Genomic DNA, 20,287 nt, shown 5'->3' with positions numbered 1-20,287 from the left:
AGTTGGAATATTTCACTAGTGTTTCATCGTGGTTTACCATGTCCCTGTTACATTCTGAAGATGTTTCAAAGTTCATTTTGGATTTTTATCATTGACATGTAAGAGTTGGAATATTTCAGTAGTGTTTTATCGTGGTTTACCTTCTCACTGTTACATTCTAAAGATGTTTCAAAGTTCATTTTGGATTTTTTTCGTTGTAATGTAAGAGTTGGGATATTTCAGCAGTGTTTTGTCGTGGTTGTTGTCACTGTTGCATTCTCTTGATGTTTCAAAGTTCATTATAGATTTTTTTTTGTTGACATGTATGAGTTGGAATATTTCAGTAGTGTTTTGTCGTGGTTTATGTTGTAAATGTTACATTCTGAAGATGTTTCAAAGTTCATTTTTGATGTTTTTCGTTGAACTGTAAGAGTTGGAATATTTCAGTAATGTTTTGTCGTGGTTTACCTTGTTACTGTTACATTCTCTTGATCTTTCAAAGTTCATTTTGGATTTTTTTTTCGTTGAAATGTAAGAGTTGGAATATTTCAGTAGTTGTCCTGTCATGGTTTACCATGTCACTGTTACATTCTGAAGATGTTTCAAAGTTCATTTTGGATTTTTCGTTGATATGTAAGAGTTGGAATATTTCAGTAGTTGTTTTGTCGTGGTTTACCTTGTCACTGTTACATTCTCTTGATGTTTCAATGTTCAAGCGTACAGTGACAAGGTAAACCATGACAAAACACTATTGAAATATTCCAAACTCTTACATTTCAACGAAAAATCCAAAATGAACTTTGAAACATCTTCAGAATGTAACAGTGACAAGGTAAACCACGACGAAACACTACTGAAATTTTCCAACTCTTACATTTCAAGGAAAAAAAATCCAAAATGGACTTTGAAACATCTTCAGAATGTAACAGTGACAAGGTAAACCACGACGAAACACTACTGAAATATTCCAACTCTTACATTTCAACGAAAAAATTCCAAAAAGGACTTTGAAATATCTTCAGAATGTGACAGTGACATGGTAAACCACGACAAAACACTACTGAAATATTCCAACTCTAACATATCAACGAAAAAACTCCAAAACGAACTTTGAAACATCTTCAGAATGTAACAGTGACAAGATAAACCACGACAAAACACTACTGAAATATTCCATCTCTTACATTTCAACGAAAAAAAATCCAAAATGAACTTTGAAAGATCAAGAGAATGTAACACTGACAAGGTAAACCACGACAAAACACTATTGAAATTTTCCAACTCTTAGATGTCAATGAAAAACATCCAAAATGAACTTTGAAACATCTTCAGAACGTAACAATGACAAGGTAAACCTTGACAAAACACTACTGAAATATTTCAACTCTTACATTTCAACGGAAAAATTCAAAATGAACTATAAAACATCAAAATGAACGTTGAAACATCAAGAAAATGTAAGAGTGACAAGGTAAACTATGACAAAACACTATTGAAATATTCCAACTGTTACATTTCAACGAAAAACAAATCCAAAACAAACTCTGAAACATCAAGAGAATGTAACAGTGACAAGGTAAACCACGACAAAACACTATTGAAATATTCCAACTCTTACATTTCAATGAAAAACATCCAAAATGAACGTTGAAACACCTTCAGAATGTAAAAGTGACAAAGTAAAGCACGACAAAACACTACTGAAATATTCCAACTCTTACATTTAAAGGAAGAAAAAACCAAAATTAACTTTGAAACATCTTCAGAATGTAACAGTGACAAGGTCAACCAAGACAAAACACTACTAAAATATTCCAACTCTTAACGAAAAAAGTCCAAAATGGACTTTGAAATATCTTCAGAATGTAACAGTGAGATGGTAAACCACGACAAAACACTACTGAAATATTCCAACTATTACATTTCAATGAAAAAAAATCAAAAATGAACTTTGAAAAATCATGAGAATGTAACAGCGACATTGTAAATCACGACACAGCATAAATTATTTAGTCAAACTATTGTATGTCAAAGAAAAAAATCAAAACTGAAAATTGAAACATATTAAAAATTTAACAGTGACAAGGTAATCCAACACAAAACACTACTGAAATAGTCCAACTCTTACATTTCAACGAAGAAAAACAAATCCAAAATGAACTCTGAAACATCAAGAGAATGTAACAGTGACAAGGTAAACCACAACAAAACACTATTGAAATTTTCCAACTCTTACATTTCAATGAAAAACATCCAAAATGAACTTTGAAACATCTTCAGAATGTAACAATGACAAGGTAAACCTTGACAAAAATCTACTGAAATATTTCAACTCTGAAGCATCAAAAGAATGTAACAGTGACAAGGTAAACCACGACAAAACACTATTGAAATATTCCAACTCTTACATGTCAATGAAAAACATCCAAAATGAACTTTGAATCATCTTCAGAATGCAACAGTGACAAGGTAAACTATGACAAAACACTAATGGGGGAGGGGCCCAAACAAGTTGGGGGAAGGGAGGGGCCCTTCTGTGTTTCAATTACGCAAAAAGGGGCCCCCAGTAAAAAAATGGGGGGCAAAAAAGTTGGGGTGGCGAGGGGAGGCCTTTTGTGTCTCAAGCTTCCAAGTTCAAAAAAAAATCAGTAAAAAAAAGTATTTAAAAAATGGGGGGGGCCAAAGAGTTGAGTGGAGGGGGAGGGGGGTCCTTCTGTGTCTCAAGCTCACAAAAATAGAAGTAATTAAAAAAATGGGGGGGGGGCAAAAAACTCGGGGTGGGGGGGCTTCTGTGTCTCAAGCGCGCAAAAAAAGTTAAAAAAATAGGGGGAGGGGCTCAAAAAATTTGGGGGTGAGGCGGCCCTTCTGTGTCTCAACAAGTCCAAAAAAAGTATTTAAAAAATGGGGGGGGGGGCGCAAAAAGTTGAGTGGAGGGGGAGGGGGTTCCTTCTGTGTCTCAAGCTTCAAAAAAAGAAGTATTTAAAAAAATGGGGGGGGGGGGCAAAAAATTTGGGGTTGGGGGGGCTTCTGTGTCTCAAGCGGGCAAAAAAAGTAAAAAAAAATAGGGGGAGGGGCTCAAAAAATTTGGGGGTGAGGGGGCCCTTCTGTGTCTCAAGCGCGCAAAAGCAAGTATTATAAAAAATGGGGGGGGAGAAAAAAAGCTGGGAGGAGGGGGCCCTTGCGGGTTGGGGTAGGGGAGCTTACAACACTGTTCAAATGGGACTTGTGTATTATAACGACCACTATCCTGTCCCGTTAGAAACTCTTATCTGGCAATTATAAACTCTCGTCTGTATTCAATAGGCATAGAAACATCAATCAACATAACCAACAGAACCAAGAAACAACATCAACATAACATAATATAACCATCAATATAACATAGCAACATAACATAACATCAATATAACATAACATTAAACCATATAACCATCAACATAACAACATAACCATCAAACAAGATAACCAAAAAACCGCATAACCATAAAACAAAACATAACCATGAAGCAATATCAACATAACCATCAAACATAACATAACCAAGAAACAACATTACCATCAACAAAACATAACAACATAACATAGCAACATAACATAACATCAATATAACATCAAACCACATAACCATCAACAAAACATAACCATGAAACAGCATCAACATAACATAAAATAACATAACACAACATTAAACCACATAACCATCAACATAACAACATAACCATCAAACAACAAAACAGGTGTCAATGATCCTGTCCCGTTAGACGTTCTTATCTGGCAATGATGTAAACTTCTGTTCGGATTGGATAGGCATTGAAACATCTATGAAACATCAAACCACATAACCATCAACAAAACATAACCATGAAACAACAACATAACTAAGAAACAGCATTAACATAAAATAACATAACCATGAAACTCTTATCTGGCAATGATGTAAGCTTTTCCCTGTGCTCAATAGGCATAGAAACATCTAAGAAACACCAAATCACATAACCATCAACAAAACATAACCATGAAACAACATCAACATAACATAACATAACAACATAACCAGCAACATAACATAACATCAATATAACATCAAACCAAATAACCATCAACAAAAAATAACCAGTAACATAACATAACATAACATCAAACCAACAAACATAACATAGCCATGAAACAACATCAACATAACACTCATAAGCAACAAACATAACATAACCATGAAACTCTAACTGGCAATGTTATAAACTCACCCCGCGCTGGCACTCCCATTCCTACTTATGAAAGAGAAAATATGGACATAATTTGGCCAAAAATGACACACTTTTGGATGCTCAGGGGGCATATTCATGGATTAAAAAGTTGGCAACCCTGTAGCTGGAAAGAAGATCTTACCTCTTCATTAACACCTTCTTTGAATCTGATAATGGTTTTATTTTCACTTTGTTCTTTAGGAGGTCCCAAAAAAGGAATCGGACTGGCTAAAGAGCTTATTTCTGTACTAATATGTTTTTTGGAACTGCAATCTTCTTTAGAGTGACAATTATAGAAAGTGTAACCCAGTCTGCAAGATTGATTTTGTAAGTTCTCGTAGTACACCCCCCACAACCTCCTGGAAAACTTCCTGGTGACACTCTTGCTCATTTGAAGTCATGAAGAAGTTAAGAAACATTGTAGTCTTGGATCCTCTCTGTTTTACAGACAACCATAGCCCTTCTCTTCAGCTTTTCTGAGGCCCTTAGTGTCTATTCAGATAGCATTTCGTGTGAGTAAGGTTTTTTATATATTACTTTAATGTCCATAGTCACTAATTGTCAATAATTAAAATTGTAAACAATATCAGGGAGGCAAACTTGTTCCCCTAATCTCATTTACGTGACACTCCCCCCCCCCCCCAGCATCGATTTTTGGCCTTCTTTCTCAAATTTGAACCATGTATGTCAAATTAGAAGGAAACCACTATCCATTTCAGTTCCTGTGAGTCTGTGGAAAATGCCCCTGATTAGTTGAAAGTGATGTCATGCGCACATTTTCATCCAACCCAAAGCCATTTCACGGTCAGGTATAATAAATAAATTGGTATAATAAACACGGTACAGTTGTGCCGTTTTTAAAAATTTAAAGGTTCTGGTACAATGCAGTAGATATTTTATGGCACTCTCCAAACTTTCTAGTTTTCATTTTGATATAACGGTTGTATACGCCCGGTCAAGTTTTGCTTTTTAGAAACTTTTAAAACTCCTGCAGTCAAATCTTAGAGATGAAAGCAAATGAAAAAAGAGAATTTTGCTGCATGTGACCACGAGAGAAAATGAAATTTACGCAAATTTCAAAATTAATCATCAACCTGAAAACAGCGCTCAAAATTTTTTAGCCATTTTTGAGAGAGCGAAATACATGACCGAAAAATAATTGTTTCCTTATCATTTTATTCTAGTATATCTGTCTGTGAAGCTGACACAGAATGCTATAATTGTCACACATAGTATAGTTTGTGGCATTATTTTTGTCATAAAACCTGTACAGTTTATGTCATAGCATTACAACACTGTTTACGATCCTTCTGGTTTGAATTCGGGACTTCTGGCACAGTCTCTATTACCCACCATAGATGTACATACACATTCGCAATGTACAAGCGCAAAGGTTCGAAATAGCAATACTGGGAGAGGGGGTTATGTTGGTACGTCTGGATAATGTTGGCCACCCTGAATAATGTTTTGATGAAATTTACACAGGATATAAGCCATTAGCAGTGCTAATGTTTGGTTCGGAAGTTATTTCACATCTACCAGTTTAATCTCGTACATTTTTTTTATGCATTTTTCATGGAAGTATAGTATTGTGGAATTTCACCCATTTTTCAGTGGCCAGTTTAATCCTAGTTGAGAGAAGTATATAAAATCATTAGACAAAACTTAAAGGATTTTGTAATAAGAATGGGCATTTAATCAGTATTTCCGCTTTGAAAGATAAGTTTGTACCGTTGCAACAGATTCTACTGATGACACTTTTTTGTTATCAATGACGTATTAATTTTTACCCAAAGGAAAATAAAAGCAAGTTGTTAGAAAGTTTTAGTCCGTTTATTTCTTTTCAAGGTATCTTTTGGAGATAGCAATAAGTGAATATTAACCATGGTTCGAGTAAGTAATTTTTGGATTTGTGCTTTACTAGTTATAGCTGCCACTTCATTTACTAGGAAGAATTTGAACTTCTGGAATGTCTTGGGCGGAGAACGCGAAGTAAATTCAAATTGCCACACAAGTATTGAAGCTGATTCGGGTGGATGTGGAATTTTGAAGAAATCAACTTTGTTTTAAATCCTTAGGACGGTAACGTTTTAGTATATGGGATCTTCTCAAGGAAACTGAAGGAAACACCCAGTTACGTCAATTCCTGGTAATTTATAGAGGGGGAAAGCCAAATTTATTTTTCAAAATCTGGGGGGAGGGTGAATTTTTTTTAGTTTTTTAAACGAAAAAACTGAAAAAAACATTTTGCAATGAAAATACAACCAAAAAAGTAGTTTTAAAAATCGAGGGATGGGGAAATGTAGGGAGCATATGCCCCCATCCTATCGACAACACTGGTAACACAATTTGGTTCCCCCTTCAACAATTTTTCCAAACCTGATGGTCGCTACTGTGACAAAAGTTGCAAAACTTTCTAAATCGGCTAGATATGGCCATAGGCTACATGCAAAACTACAAAAAAGACTAATAATGAAAAAATAGCTTTTTAATCTGCCAAAAGTTTCTATCAATCACAAGTTCCTTCTGTTTTCATTCTCGTTTTTAAATCATTTTTAAACACAATTTTGATCCAACTGTTCTCACCATTTCACAGCGATTTGATGCTATACAGCTGGTTAGGAATATAGACGCCTTTAACGAAGAGATGCGAGAAGATTCAAACAATGACAAATAATGGGTGACAGCAATGAGGAGGATGGGGCGCAACCGTCATTGAAACAATCATTTTATCTGGAAAGAGTGTTGATTGGGGAATCCAACAGTAATATTATTTTCTATTTGTGGCGTTCCCTTCAGAAGAGCTAATAGACTAGAACGTTGTTTTTAGCACAATTATCAGCTGCTATGCCCAGCTCTAAAAACGTATTCAATATGGATTCGGCGTCACTTTTCTTGAAAAATCTGCAAGAAAACACCATCGCCTATAAAGAAGTTTTGCATATAATTTTTTAGTGGAAGTTTAAGAGTTTTAAGATGTATTCAGTGATTCATTGGCGTTTGGGGTATTCACCCTTACATTGAACCCAAGCAATTTTCTCATATTTTCAAAATCCCAATTAAATACCACGTAGCTAAAAGCCTTTTTTCAAAAAAAGATTTAAACAGATCTGTACAGAAATATGACTTAATCCCAGAGCTATAATGGAAAATAAATAAATAAAATGGTTAGCTCAAGTTTTAGGGATGGATAAGGACAGATTGCCAAAGATTGTACTTTTTGGCCATTCATATGAGGCTAAGCAAAAAGAAGGTCCCTTATTGCGGTGGGAAGATGCCTTAAGGAAAGGTTTAAAGAAAATTGTAACTTAAAGGGAGGGATAAAGAATGAATCTTTGAATAGATAGGGGTGGAGGACAAACGTGTGCAGCTATGTGGGCCTCAGGTGGCGTAGTGCCACAGTGAGTTGATAGTAGTAGTGAATTTTTTGTTGATTTTGTAAGAACAAAACTGAAACGTTAACAGTCATAAATTGAAGGAGATGAAAGCTTCTTAGAAGATGAAGAAGATGGTCTTCTAAGCTCATCTGCATATTTTTGGGACTGTGATGATCACTCACCATTTTCCTTGGGCCAACTGCTGTTAGGATTATACAAAGTATGATTGTCATTCAGTTGTCAAGTGTGTTATCTTTATCTGTTCAGATACAATTGAGTCGGTGAAATTTACCACAGATATTTCATATATATTTTTTTTAATTCAATACAAAATCTTTCCATCTTCCTGGTGCATAATTTGAACTCTAGATCAATTACTGAAGCTTCATTCACATAACTTGATTAATTTTCTGTTCATCTAGAATTTTACCATTGCAAAAAAGGAAATTATAAATAAAACTTAGAAACCTAACCATAATAAAAAGTCTAGACTTAGATTGAAAAGGCCAAGAATTCATATCTACGTTGAAAACCACCCCTTAAACCACGTTCTTCATTTCAGGGCACTCCTACTGTTGTGCCATATGAATATTTCAATGCAGCTGAAGATGCTGAAGCCCTAAAGGATGCTATGAAAGGGTTTGGAACTGACGAAGACGCTCTAATTTCTATCATCGGCAGGCGCACAAACAGGCAAAGACAGCAAATAGCGGAGGAATATAAAAGTTCTTATGGCGATGTACGTCTTTTTTTTTTTTTTATTACCAGCATTTTAATTAGTTTTTCGTCTATGTTTTCTTCTGTAATTGTTCGTACTGATTTTAGCCAGCATACTTCATTATGACAAACTCAAAATTGATTGAGTAAGTTCATGTGCTTCAAATACTCTCTTAAGCAATACCGCGTTGAAATCCATCAAAAAAGCCTCAACTGACACATTTCTACTCTAACTTGGGCACAGCTCCAAAGTCTACTTCTCAACATTATTTATAATTAGTTTTGATTACATCAATACTTGCAAAAAGTATACCTGAAAGCATAAACAGTTTTTAAACGAAACGGGGCAAAATTTTGTTTTCACAGTCGTAAACACCGTTTTGAAATGGGTGATATAAATAAAATTGGGAAATAGATGAATGGCATTGTATAGATGTTGTCATGTGCATAGGCTAAATATCGGAATAATGCAGGTGGAAGAACATTTATTGTACTTCTTTATGAGAATTTAGCACTACTGTTCAAAATTTGCATTGAGCAGGGACTCACACCTGCCAACTTTCACGGCGGCCGCACATCCAATATTCTAAAAAAGAATAAAGATCCACTGCCTTGTTAAGGCTACAGGGGTAATCACAGTTTCGTCGGTTTTTGGCAAAGTTTTTGAGAAAGTACTGCAGCCTCATATTATTCCACATGCTCTGATGAGAGACAAACAGCTTGGATTGCTAAATGGATTGAACTGTGGACACGCCCATAGGCTACTAAAGAGAATAATAAAAACTATCTCTGGTCAAAAAGCCACGGTTTGTCTGCAGCGTCGACATTGCTGCTGCCTTCGACTCAATCGTCCATTCACGAGCACTGTGCTGCTCCTTGTGGACTCCGCCACTGCGCTGTCTATTCACAGAAAAGTGATTTTAAAACAACACAGGAATTCCGTAGCCACTTATGAACTGTCAGGTGTCTCCCAAGAATGGCAGCTGAGAGGTCGGCCTGACCTCTCTCTTTCATTACTTTTTACTCATCAGTTTCCTTTTGTTCACTGCTTCCACTATCCCTGAATTTTTGGGGATTCCCCCAAAAATCTTGCAAAAACGGATTAGCAAAAACGCTTGGGCCTAAAAGCATCAAAGCTTAAAATCCGGCCCTGACCATAAGTTTGAATTTTTCTTCCTTCATACCTTGAACGTCTTTTGTAAAGAGCCCAAGATGTGGTGGAGCCCTGTTATATCATTTCCTGGAATTAATTCTGCAGTCCTTAAGGTTGTAATTACCAGGCACAACGAAAATCATAGTCACAACCATAAATCCAATACGTTTGGCTTGATAAAGAGCAATGCGATTCCCAGTATTTTTTTTTTTTCGTATGAAAGGGATGGCCATAACAATATCGGCAGGGTACCTGTTTGATAGAAATTCGAAGGAAAGTGAAAATAAAACTCTGCACATCAGATGGTTTAAGGCGATGGTATTCCCACTTTTATTCGTGAAGATTTCCATTCTTTTCAAGTTTGACTGGCTAACTGAGTTTCTTTTTGTAGGTGTCATTTGATCAGTCATTGTAATACTTGTTCATTTTAAGTTTGACTTATTATATGACTCATTCTAGATCTTACTAGTATTAATTAATAAACTAGGTCTTAATAATATTAAGTTAATACCACTTTACTTTTCTTTGAAAAACTTTACTACTGAAACAAATTTTCTAAGGATTTTTTGTCTGGGATTGAAGGGAATGATAAAGCTACTAGATGCACATTCACAAACAGAACGACAAAATTTTATTATGAATTATTATGGCAAAACTAGAGTCCAAAATTAACAAATCCAATACGTCAATCTTCTTATAACAGTATTTTTTCCTGAATCAATATTGAGACTTTTTAATTTGTGGTGAGTGCGATAGCCATGAAAAGCTCCGACGAAATGCCTGAACTTGTATATTCTCCAGTTCTGAATTTTATTCAAAGTAATTTGCTAAGCGGAATTGAGGAGGATATTATTAAAAGACATGGTATGGAGTTTTTAGACGTGAATATAGTCAAAGAAGCTAAAAGTTTACTGTGGCAAATAAGTGCACCTGAATTGGATTGCCCAGTACGTAAGGGGAACAATGCACTTTCTAATCATTTTAGTGACATTATTTCTCTGTTAAGATCTCTTGACAGTAGTGACACTTTTGCACCTACGTTTGTGATAAAGCGACCTACAGAGGTGCCATGTCTCCCTGCAAATGCTTATACTTCTTTACTCTCTAAGTTTAATGAGCTACAACAAGTGGTTGTTGAAATGTCAGGGAAATTTGACAATTATCAGTTGAATTTTCCTCAACTTCCGAAACCTACCCCAGCAATTGACACTCATACGACAGTTATTGTTTCTAAAGTGCCTTCAGATTTGTCTGATCCGATTAAACGCAAATCTGTTCTCGATCAAATAGCTGGGCATGAATTAGTTTGTAGTGTGAAACCTGTTAAAGACAGATGGTATGTCAATATTGATAAATCTGCAACTGAAGATTTTTGTACATCCGTTCAGAACTTTATTACCGGAGCAACAGTTAAAGTACGATCCAAGCGCTATTCTGGGATTCTCAGAGGTTTCCCAGTTGATGTTGACCTTTCAGTTATTAAAAGACTGCAAGTTATAATAAGTGCAAATCGACTGGGCCAGACTATGTCAGTCAAGCTGGAATTTGAAGACTCCTTCACTCAGTCTGCTTATTTCAAAGAAGGAATTAAAGTGGGATATGAATTTTTTCGAATTCACGCATTTAAAGAAATACCTAAATGCTGCTTCAAATGCCGATCATACGATCACTTTCAAAGTGCTTGCACCAGCAATGTCCCGAAATGTGCCAGATGTGCTGGGCCACATATTTCTACTAAGGACAGTCCTTGTAGTGCTGCTCCCAAGTGTACTAACTGTGGTAAAAATCATACTTCTTATAGCTTGTCCTGCCCTATATCTAAGGAACTAATGTCGCACCCCCACTTTTTGCAATGACTTTGGAGTTTTCAATAATATCGTTTAATATTAATGGTACAAAGGATAAGGATTTCGTTATTGATGACTTCTACTATGATTTTGATTTGGTTTGTTTACAGGAGCATCTTCTTACAGACTCTAGCATTAACGTTTTGCGTCGTAGCCTTCATCATGATGTGTTTTTTACTACTGCCAGAGCAACAAGAGGCCGGCCATCTGGAGGACTAGCTTGTGTTTTTAAGCACAATCCTAATTTGGTTTTGCCAGTGATTTTTTACTCGGATGAGTTTTTTTGGCTGTTTGTATGGGCACTATAGTTTTCATTAATTCTTATCTGCCTTATGATGACCGTTCCTCTAGATCGATGGCTAGATTTGCTAAAGCCTGTAACACGTTGAACTTTCTAGTGGAAAAATTTATTTCTTTTTCTCTAGATTATATGATCATTGGTGACCTCAATACAGATATAAATAACTCATCAGTGAGATGTGATTTGTTGTTGGATTGCCTTCCATCTTATCATATTATACCCAAAACTCATCCGTATTCTTATATTCACCATTCAGGCAGTAAGAACAATATTGATCACATTATTTGCTCACCTAGTATTATTACATCAATAGTGCTTGTACATGCTGAAGAACAAGACTTAGACCATCTCCCTATCTCACTTACTTACGCTGAATTTAAACCCTGCTAGTCTCTGCAAAGTACCCCAGTCTTCAAAATGGTTTGAAAAAAGTAATTGGAAGAAAGCTGATGTTCCTCTTTATACGTTTACACTAACAAGGCTGCTGTCTGCTATACGAGTTCCCTATCATCTGCTTCAGAGCTCTATACAAGGGAATTGCAAAAAGGACCTGGATTGCTATTATAATCAAATAATTAAATGTTTAAAAGATGCCGAGGCAGTTGCAGTGTCGCTGCAACGTGTTAGACGTGGTACGCAAAAGCCTATTTGGTCTTTAGATCCTAATTTAAAAACTTTGAAAAATAAAGCTAAGTTTTGGTTAAAAGTTTGGAGTGAATGTGATAGACCGCCCTGTGGTATTGTTTCTGACCTTAAGCATAAGACCCGCAGGGAATATAAAAAATATCTTAAGTCTATGCGTTATCCTGCATCTGCTTGGCATGACCATTACTCGTCTATTTTTTCTAATGTTAATTACCGTGTGCATTCTTTGTATTCTCATTCTCTTTCTGCTATTTTTAGTACCCCTCTATCTCAGCGTCTCTGTGTTCCTATTTCTCTTTCATCTGTAATTGAAGCAATTAAGAAACTTAAATCAGATAATGTTGATAATGATGGTATATCTAAATTTCACCTTTTATTAGATTGCTCCCCCCTTATTAACCATATACACCTACTTCTCCAGATGTGTATTTGTACTTCTAGTGTACCGGAGAGTTTTTTGTGTGGTACTGTCTCTTCAATTTTAAAGAAGGGGAATTCTCCTTTTATTTGCTCTTCTTACCGACCTATTTCTGTCTCTTGCACTTTTAGTAAAGTTCTTGAGCATGTTTTAATACCTTTTGTGACTAATAATATGCTTGAGAGAGATAACCAGTTTGGATTTAAGCCCGGAGTAGGTTGTCAACACGCACATCGTGTATTATCTTCTTTGCTCCTTGAAAATTCTTCTAAGGGAAGGAGTATATATCTTTGTACTTTAGATCTATCTAAAGCTTTTGATAGTGTAAGTCATAGTCAGCTTTTCTCTGCTCTTCGTGGTTACGGTGTCAATCTATCGGTTATTTTGCTTCTTCGGTACTGGTACTCTAATTCTTTTCTTCGGCTGAAATCTGTGCCTGCATCTAATATTAAATTGAAAAGAGGTTTAAGGCAAGGTGGAGTTTTATCTCCGACCGTTTTTAATTTGTGTATTTCAGGAGTTCTGGCAAAGATTTCGGCTACCTATCTCTCCGGTTTTTCTGATGTTTCCTACCTGGCTTACGCTGATGATCTGCTTCTTATAATCCGTACTAAAACTGGTTTATCTAACATGGTTTCTCGTGTTGCCACTTCTTTTTCAGACATAGGCCTTTCTCTTCATGTAGATAAATGTAAATTTCTTTCTTTTAATAATATTTCTTGTACTTCCCTTCGCTGTAGTGGCTTTACTATCCCTCTCGTAGATTCTATTCGATGGCTCGGTATTTCTATTACTAATAGTCTTCCAAGCTTGCACCAGCGCACAGTCTCAGATATTAATGTGAAAATTAAATTAGGATATGCTAAGATTGTTGCCAATAGAGGTAAATATAATAAACTCGCGTTGGCCAAGCTCTATTCAACTTTTTGTGACCATTCAATTCTTTTTGCATCTTGAATTTTTCCCCTTCTGAAGAAAAATGAGTTAAAAAGAATCCGGATTAATTATTTTAGATTTTGTAAATTTTTGTTGTTTCTTCCACCTTGGACCAAAAACTGGATAATTATTAATAAATTTCTTGTTCCTAATATTACTGAAAAACTGGAAGCACTACACAGAAAACTTTCAAATACTGCTTGTATCCGTTTTTCTCCGCACCATCACCTTATCAGGTTTTTTCAGTCGTAATTTATTTTTTTTTCTTTTATTTGTTTAGTTGTTTTTCTCTGTTTGGTCATTCTACAATTTAGATTTGTAAAGAGTGAGTAAAAATCCAATAATGATAATATTAATGCCTGCTTATTAGATTCTGCATGTTGTCAGTTTTTTTTTTTTTTTTTTTTCCTCTTTTCCCCCTCCTTTCAATTTATTATTTTTTTTTTTTTTTTTTTTTTTTGCTCTCGTTTCTTTTAAATTATTATGTGTTACGCTGTAATTTGGTAATTTTTGATTTATATATTGTCTTGTGCCACATTTTTTGTGTTTTTCCTCGTGATACTCCACGTATTGTACCTCTGTATAGTGTGGGTTAAAAATAAATAATAATAATAATAATAAATAAGGTAATTTAGAATAGTGATGGTCACGCACGACCTTTCCTTATGAAATCGTTTCCTCGAATATTTCACTTAAGATCTGTAGAGTTTATTATTTAGCCTATTGCAGATAAATTTTAACGTATTTACAAAAAGAGGACTCAGTATAGATTCAACCTACCATAAACTCATACTTTTTACGCTATTTCTAATGGTTGGTACTAAAAAAAAATTACATATTGGTGTTACATATAGTATTAGTCCTTGTAGAAAGTTTCTCAAATTTCTAAAAAGTCCCTGCAACAAGAATGGCTGCCGAAACCTCCTCAACAAAATTTGGTGCTGGAATTGTTAATGCTGCCGCTTGAAAAGTATGATGTTTTCTTGCTTTACCTTCGAAAAATCAAAGCAGTTGTTTAGCACTAGGCTGGCACTAAATTGGTTTGGGGATTCAAAAGCTTGAAGAAATCTCCATTGTTTATTGCCATTAATAAATGACAAAGATAAAACATATATGGTATCTATCTGGCACTTATTCGAGAATTTATTTCAGGGATGGTCCAAATTTAAAAGAAGCTAAATCGAGGGAAATTATATAGAAAATATTGTGCATTATGGGGATACATATTAAATCCCCACAAAGTAAGGGCCTATCCCCCTATATAGGATGATGTCATTACATCCTCCTATATTACACTATCCCCCATAACATACGGGGAATATTAAAGATTTTCATCCTGTGCACACGCGTTTTGTCCAAAATAGCATGCTACGCGTATAATATGTATCTAAGCAAACCCGAAATATTTTTTATCAATACTTACAATATATTATTATTCTGCTAATTCTTAAGATAATGTAAACGTGAATAACCATTATTGAATGATTTTTCAACGCTCTTAGGGTGAAAAAAGGGCTACACGAAAAATTTTCAGTTGAGGTGTTTATGTCAGGTCCCTAGGGTTTAATTTCATCAAAACCATTTGTGGATTATTCCAAGCAAAGATTCTATATGTACAATATGTAATACCTAGGGCCAGAGCTAGGGCTAGAGCTGGGTAAGTAGGGCTAGAGCTGGGTAAGTAGCTACTAGTACACCAGGTACATGGTGCTATGGAGCATGTTATAATGTCTGTATGGATCAACTAGCATTAGAGTCTTCTGGTTTGTTGTTGTTGTTGTTTTTTGTGTTTTTCTTTAATGTTGGTTAGCGTTAGACTTAAAAAAAGAAAACTAAATGAGAATTCTATAGCATTTTAGCATTTTAACCTCAAAATTTGCACTTTATGGGCTACATTGTTGACCTTTTTTGTACATTTTTTTAAATAAATTCAATCAATTTTTTTTAATCAAATTCAATCTACATTCAAATCTTACCTGATGAATAAACTTAAAAATACTAACAAAAACTTAAAACAAACAATTATAATCTAAAAATTCTAATCAAATATCAAACTCTAAACTCAAACACTTCATAAGAGATTCTAAATGTTTAAACTAAATTGCAAGGTTATTCTAAAAATCTAAATTCCATCTTAAACTCGAAACATTCAAAATGTTTAATTATACTAAAATTACAACCTAAAAAACCTGATTTATATATTTTGAAACATCTCAATCAAATATTCAAACTACCTCTTAAAATATGAAGTATACAATCAAATATCAAACTCTATACTTATGATTGTTCTGTCATAAGTCCCAAATTTATTTTGAAAATCATTATTCAATTTTAAACCCAATAAATGTCAAAATATTTGAATACACTAAAATCTTACCTTAGAAAAAATAATATTAAACATTTTAACAAATGTTGAAACTAACTACTAAATCTAAATTCCCATCAAGTATAGATTTTTACAAGTTTCAAATTTTACATAAAACTTACTTGCTACTTTTCTTCTCCCATTTTCTCAAAATATTTCTTCATTCTTTTCCATTCTATTTCCATTTTCACCATACCATTTTCAGGAATTATCTGTTTTTCTCGTGCTCTTATGTATAGAAACAAAAATGGAATATAATGTATGTAAACATTCGGATAGTGGGCTCATCTTTTCCGTTAACCTTCAGATTAAATATTTCCTTTAAGTTAATGCCTTTCCATATTTTTCTCTCGCTTTGAACCATTTAGGCTACTTTTGTGTCTGTTCTTTTTGTTTTTCGCATTCGAGTATTAAACGGGCAATGGTCTGTTGTTCATCATTGCATGCTTTGCATAATCCATCGCTCCCTTCTTGTTTCATTTTTCTGTGTTCTCTTGTTTTTTTTTCTGTATGGTCTCTTATTCATCCTTGCATGCTTTGTATAATCCATCCCTCCCTTCTAGTTTCATTTTTCGTTTCACATGCTCTGTTGGCAGTAAATCATATAACTGGAAGAACTTATGTTTTTTGTTGTTTTTTTTTACTTTCGATGGTAATAACCGCCAAAAGTAAACTGGAAGAAACTGGAAGTTTCAGCTCAGAAAACTAACTTTTCGAAAATGCTTTTCGGTAAAATTAAGCTTTTTAAATCATTCAGCTATTCAACTAATCTTTTCAACAAAGCTCATCAAATAAGATTTCAAAATGTTTTTCTTCTTACTTCTAAACTCAAGCACATGGGATTTGGTGGACAAGAAGCTCTTTGTCATTGGAGGTCAAGGGAACCTCTTTTAAGTCTCAAGGGAATCGTATTTAAAATACGAGCTTTCGAGCCCGAGGACACCTTTTTTGTGTCCCTTGGATCTGTATTAAAGACTGTTACACTTGCTTTCCTTTCTTTTTTCTTTTATACTTAGTCAAGGCACTGCGGAGCAACGTATTTAAGCTCGTTTTGTATTGTAATTTATTGTAACTTATTTTACAGGATTTAATTGATAGATTAAAAAAAGAAGTAAGAGGAGACTTCGAAAACGTCCTTATGGCCCTTATGACTCCAACTAAGAATTATATGGCTACTGAAGTACGTGAAGCCATTCAAGGACTTGGAACAGACGAGGATGCTCTGATTGAAATTTTAGCCGGAGCTTGTAATGAAGAAATGGAAGAAATTGCCGAGGCTTATCAAAATCGTAAGTAAAAACAATAAACAATAACAAAAAATGGCAGTCCTCATTTATGATATGTTTAAAAATGATGGAAGGTTGGTCTACCAGACAAAATCATTGCTGCTAACAGTAATTGTCAATAATTTTCTGTTGCCTCTCGGAAGCAGAATATGTAACGAAGGGCCTGTTCTATTGAGAAGGCATGATTCCAATTCATCCCCCACTTTCTACGCTTTTTTAAGGAATGGTATTAAATTTAGGTAACTAAGGAGATATCGGCAAACTTTTCTTGTTTTTTTTTAAGATTAATTAAAACAAAACTGTCCGAAAAATATGTTTTCAACGAAAAGTAAAGGCCATTTCAAACTTAAGCTCAGCAAATACAAATACCTTTTAAAATTCAAACTCAAAACGACCAGAAATTACTATTAAAGAATAAATGAAAACCTAAACGAACAGAAATTAAATAAACAACCATAGCAAAAACATACAACAAGTAATAATACAAATGAATAAATAGATCTTAAAGCGAGTAATGCTTAGATTGAATATGAAAATCAAGCTTATAAAATGAAAAAATTATTTTCCTATTGAAGTATAAAAGAAACTTAAAACGAACAGAAATTAAATAAACAATCAATGCAAACATACATTCAATACATATTAATGTAAATTAATAAATAAAAATTAAAACGAGTGAAGCATAAATTAAATATGCAAATCAAGCTTGAAACTAACAAAAATCACTACAAACAAGAGTTTGGGTATGACCTCCTTCTCTCACTGTAAAAGTCTAAAACCTACTGCGTCATTGGCGCTTTACTGAAAACCAATTTTGTTACAAATATTTTCTTTTGTACTTAATATTGAAAATAAACATTAAAATTATACTAACATTTTTATGTATACTAACTAGATGAGTTAGAACTATCAGTTAGTAAAGTATACTAACTGATGAGCTTTCAGCAATTAATATCACTATACATCAAATATTCGTTTTAATTTATTCGCTCTTTTTAAAGTTGTTAAAGACGAAAATAGTTACCCTACAAACAAGTATAGAAAAACTGACTCTTTTCCTAGCTTTATATAAAAAATAAAATCCTACTGCGTCATTGTCGCTTAACTGAAAACGGATTAAATTACAAGCATTTTCTTGTCCAGTTCTTACAGCATTGAAAATAAAAATCCAATTAGTGTGAAATAAATTTTTGAACTGATGGATCTTTCAGCAATTTATATCATTATAGATCAAATGTTCAATTTGATGTTGTCTATACTTTCCAAGACTGTTCAAGACGCATATAATTTTCAGTAAAGCGGCAATGACGCAGTAGATCTTAGACTTTTACAGTGAGAGAAGGAGGTCATACAAAAACTCTTTTTTGTAGCGATTTCTGTTCGTTTCAAGCTTGATTTGCATATTCAATTTAAGTTTCACTCACTTAAGATTTATTTATTAATTTACATTAATATCTATTGTATGTTTGTTTGCATTGATTGTTTATTTAATATCTGCTCGTTTTAAATTTCATTTATACTTCAATAGGAAAATATTTTTTTCGTTTTAAGCTTGATTTTCATATTCAATCTAAGTATTACTCGCTTTAAGATCTATTTATTCATTCATATTATTAATTGTTGTATGTTTTTGCTGTGATTGTTTATTTAATTTCCGTTCGTTTTGGGTTTCATTTATTCTTTAATAGTAATTTCTGGTCGTTTTGAGTTTGAATTTTAAAAGGTTTTTGTATCTGCTTAGCTGAAGTTTAAAATTTCCTTTACTATTGTTTAAAAAACCAATTTTTCGTAAAATTTTTTGAATTAATTTTTGTTCGTTTTTTATTCCAAAAAATTTTGATTTTTTAAAAATTCCTTATTTCTAAATCAAACTTTTAAAAAATCATTATTTTTTTTAATATTCATCAAATTATCAATTCTGGTATCAAAGTAACAACATCAAGGTGAAAAAATGGGTTTGTGTCAACCTCGGAGTTTTTTTTATCTGATGTTCGAACTATTTTTAACAAAATTGCTATCTCAAAATTTATATCGGATGGGTTTGTGGAAAAAGGGCGTGGGGGGACTAATTAAGCTTCGGTTTTTTTTTTACTCTTTTCAATCAAATGAGCTCTCTCTGAAATTTAAACAAGTATCCCTTCTATAAGAACCATATGTATCCCCAGAGTATAACTTTCAACCCCTTTTCCTGGGCCCTGGGGGTTGTGTCGACCCTGGAGTTTTAATATCTGATGGTTGAACTATTTTTAAGAAAATGGTCACCTCAAATTTTTATCGGATGGGTTTATCCATCCGATACACCCAAAGACGTGGAGGGCGGGAGGGGCTAGTTGCTCTCCGATTTTTTTCACTCTGAGAAAATGAACTACAATTTTTAATTTCCATTCAAATGAACCCTCTCTGAAGCTCATACGAGCATCCCTTTCATAAGAACCAGATACGGCCCCAGGACATAGCTTACAATGCCTGCCCCCCGGGCCTTGGGGAAATGTGTCAACACCGGAGTTTTTGTTATCTGACCTTTGAACCATTTTGAAAATATGGCTCTCTCAAAGTTCTTATCGGATGGGCTTGAGGAAAATAAGGCTGGAGAGAGAGCTAGTTGCCCTCCTATTTCTTTTGACACTTAAAAAGCGAACGAGAACTTTCAGATTCCAATCATATGAGCCCTCCGAAGTTTATAAGAGCATACCTTCCATATGAACCATATATGCCCCCAGAGCAATACTTACAACGCCTACCCCGGGCCCTGAGGGGTTGTTTCGACACAGGAAATTTTCTTGTCTGGCCTTGGAACTATTTTTAACCAAATGGCCATACGTAAAGGAGTTTTTGTTATATGATCTTTGAACTATTTTTAATAAACTGGCTACCTCAAATTTTTTATCAGATGTATTTGGCAGAAAAGGGCTTGGGGGTGGAGGGCAGTTGCCCTCCAATCACTTTTTACTCTTAAAAAAGGCACTAGAACTCTCGATTTTCAATCGAATGAGCCCCCTTTGAAGTTTATACGACGACC

At 34.3% G+C, this 20,287-nt stretch overlaps 1 protein-coding gene across 1 annotated transcript in view; it reads left to right on the top strand.

The window, feature by feature from the left end:
- Positions 1 to 5,978: 5,978 nt before the first annotated feature.
- Positions 5,979 to 20,287, top strand: part of LOC148946556 (annexin B9-like) — a 41,735-nt gene continuing 27,426 nt past the window's right edge. The window contains exons 1-3 of the mRNA XM_089097441.1: positions 5,979 to 6,116; positions 8,163 to 8,339; positions 17,067 to 17,271. Coding sequence (XP_088953567.1) covers positions 6,108 to 6,116; positions 8,163 to 8,339; positions 17,067 to 17,271 — 391 coding nt within the window. The 5' untranslated portion in view covers positions 5,979 to 6,107. The remainder of the gene's footprint in view (positions 6,117 to 8,162; positions 8,340 to 17,066; positions 17,272 to 20,287) is intronic.

Source organism: Artemia sp. Qi Xiang Cuo, chromosome 11 (genome assembly GCF_049724085.1).
Source record: "Artemia sp. Qi Xiang Cuo chromosome 11, ASM4972408v1, whole genome shotgun sequence".
Classification (NCBI taxonomy): domain Eukaryota; kingdom Metazoa; phylum Arthropoda; class Branchiopoda; order Anostraca; family Artemiidae; genus Artemia; species Artemia sp. Qi Xiang Cuo.
This window is presented reverse-complemented; position numbering and strand designations above follow the sequence as displayed.